The sequence below is a fragment of the Ruditapes philippinarum genome, unplaced genomic scaffold (assembly GCF_026571515.1).
Source record: "Ruditapes philippinarum isolate M1 unplaced genomic scaffold, ASM2657151v2 ctg7099_1_1_1_1, whole genome shotgun sequence".
Lineage (NCBI taxonomy): Eukaryota > Metazoa > Mollusca > Bivalvia > Venerida > Veneridae > Ruditapes > Ruditapes philippinarum.
Window position 1 is genome coordinate 51619 of NW_026864423.1, and position 2816 is coordinate 54434.

Below are 2816 nucleotides of genomic sequence, written 5' to 3' on the forward strand. Positions count from 1 at the left end.
TGGTGATTACTGGGATTAAGTCGCTTTCACAAATAGATGACATAGTCTACCCTGTACTTATTGAGCTGGAACTCTACACACGTAAGAAAGAGTGAGCGCTGAGAGAAATCAACCATGAATCAGTCTCAAGTGTACCGTAAACTCAATTTCCTTCTTCAGTTAAAAGATGCCACTGTAGCTGCTAGAAAAAATATGATCACTAATATGACAGGGGGTCATATGAAGGCTATAGTGCAAGTGGCCAAAAGATTGGTGAATGGAACCATTAATCCCCCGAGAAGAGATGTTCAATTACTTGAAAGAAGACAAAATTTGCTACGATCCCTAGCTTCTGAAAATGTGTCGCTGACTAGAAAGAAATCTCTGTTAAGACGTCATCACTCGTTTGTATCCGTATTGTTAAGACCACCGTATCTCTTAGACACTATTATGGACGAAATACGGACAACTAGAGAAGCGTAAGAAGACAGTGGTCATATGTCTGTGTGAAAGCAAACAAACATGTCAGACTTTTACCTATATCTCAGTAGTAGTGATTCTCAGGACATACGTAAGAACAATAAACCCGCAGACTTTTATATTCAGTTTCCCAAATCGTACACCTTTGATGGACATTGGATTTGCGCTGTGACAGAAATTACTCTCACCTGTGACTTTACGCCTAAAAGTAAAAGACTGTATTTATGCTGCAACCTGATACAACAAACGTAAGAAATACGCAAGTACCCGTACTTAGAAATATTGAAGTCGGTTCGAGATACAAGAAACTTCAATTTTTAGAATATAGCCACCCAGTATACGCACCAGTGACTGTGAATCATTTCAACTCCTTACATTTGTATTTGAGAGACGAAGATTTAAACTCAGTTGAGTTCATTTCCAACGATCTTCATTGTGTATTACATTTCAAAAAGTATAGGCTCCATAGAAGTTAACGATCACAAACAACAAAAATTGGTACCCTATACACCCAACCCTGAAAAATGGTATCAACATTTCAAGGATATGAGTGAGGGTTATGTAAGACCCGATCACAGAGGCCGTTACATCGTCGGTAGCGGTAATCATCTTAGAAACCTGACCGAAATGAGACAACAACCTCCTCAAGTAAAACTGGTCTCACCCGTAGCACAAGCGATAGAAATAGCAAAGTCAGAGGTCAATCGTAAGAAGGTTGAATTGGGCAAAGAGCGTAAGAAGGGGCCTCAAAAGCGTAAGAAGACACCTATAACCGCCTACAAATCATCTAAACGAAATAGAACAAATCCAGAATTTCAATTTTAAACATGGAAAATTTTCATCAGAAAGAGCTGTCTTTGTTTGTTACACCCCCTGCAGACACGTCATTACAATCGAGAGAATGGATTACATACCGTCCAGTAAATCAAGTGACAAACGCATCCGCTCTCGAATTTAATATACCGGGTCATACATCGGCGTACTTGGATCTAAAAAGAAGCGTGCTCAACCTAAAACTGCAAATAGTCCACGGGGACGGTAGTGCAGTAGATCCGGACGAAGTAGTTGGTCCTATCAATTTACCATTACACACCATATTCGGTCAGATCGATGTATCTCTTCAACAAACGCCTTTTTCGCATACAGGAATCAATTATCCCTATAAAGCGGTCATCGACACGATATTACAGTCCAACGAAAATATGCAAATTAACCTACTGACCAGCCAACTCTTCCATAAAGATACGGGAGACGTTGGTACCAATGATGGTAAAACAGGAAGTAATGGTGGACTATTTTTCAGATACAGACTCGCTAAAGGTAGCAAAATTGTAGAAACGGAAGGACCATTACACTTTGAATCTTTTCAACAGTCGAAGCTACTCATTAACGGAGTCTCTGTAGGTATAAAACTCCATCCTACCAGAGACCCATTTAGATTAATTACAGGCACCGTCAATCCCGATTATCGAGTGAAAATAGTGGACGCATATTTTAAACTATGTATTCAACGTCTAGCTAGTAGCGTACTTATAGCGCACGAAAAACTTATTCAAGACACACCAGCCGTATACCCTTACTTACGCACAGAGATCAAAACGACAGCTATTGCTACGGGTCAATTCAGTTACAGCGCGGACGATATCTTTCAAGGATTAGTGCCCAGTAAACTGATTGTAGGTCTAGTTCCGAGTGCCGCGTTTAATGGTGATTACGCGCAGAACCATTTCAACTTTAAACATTACAACTGCAGCTTTGTAGGACTCTATGTGGATGGACAGTCTTTACCTAGCCAAACGATGCAACCTAATTATACGGCTGATCAGTATGTTGAGTGTTACAGAACATTAGCTCTCTACAGAAGCGATGTGAACATCTCCAGACAAGATTATAAGAATGGCTACTGTTTGTATGCCCTAGATATTGACCCCTACTATTCATTCAACACGAAAAGGAGGGGCCATTGTCGTCTAGAACTCAAGTTTGCAGAGGCTTTACCAGAGAGCGTCACCTTGATTATGTACGCCACATTCCCAGAAGTACTCAATATTGACAACCAAGGGCCGTCTATAGGAAATGAATAATTTAGAACTGGAACGTTTACTTGAAGGATACCCAGTCCAGGTGTGCGCTGCTGATCAAATCCGTAAACAAAAAGGAAAATTCGTAATCGCTAATACAGACACGAGTAATGGACCAGGGAAACATTAGGTTACCTTTTATTTTCCAAGACAAGACCGTACGAGTTCTTTAACTCTCTCGGAAAAATACCAAGTGACTACAATGTGGGCTTTGAAACTGTATTAACGAACACGTTTTGGATGGTGTGTGATCCTATTCAGGACACTAAATCAGAT

At 40.4% G+C, this 2816-nt stretch overlaps 1 protein-coding gene across 1 annotated transcript; it reads left to right on the plus strand.

The window, feature by feature from the left end:
• The first annotated feature begins 1286 nt into the window (after positions 1 to 1286).
• On the plus strand, positions 1287 to 2543 carry LOC132725516 (uncharacterized protein F54H12.2-like). Its single transcript, XM_060710653.1, has one exon. It carries the CDS (start codon positions 1287 to 1289, stop codon positions 2541 to 2543), a length of 1257 nt encoding a protein of 418 aa, XP_060566636.1.
• The last annotated feature ends 273 nt before the right edge of the window (positions 2544 to 2816 follow it).

Bases quoted from the DNA above. Each gene is read 5' to 3' on its own strand.
- LOC132725516 (XM_060710653.1), top strand. From the start codon at position 1,287: ATGGAAAATTTTCATCAGAAAGAGCTGTCTTTGTTTGTTACACCCCCT.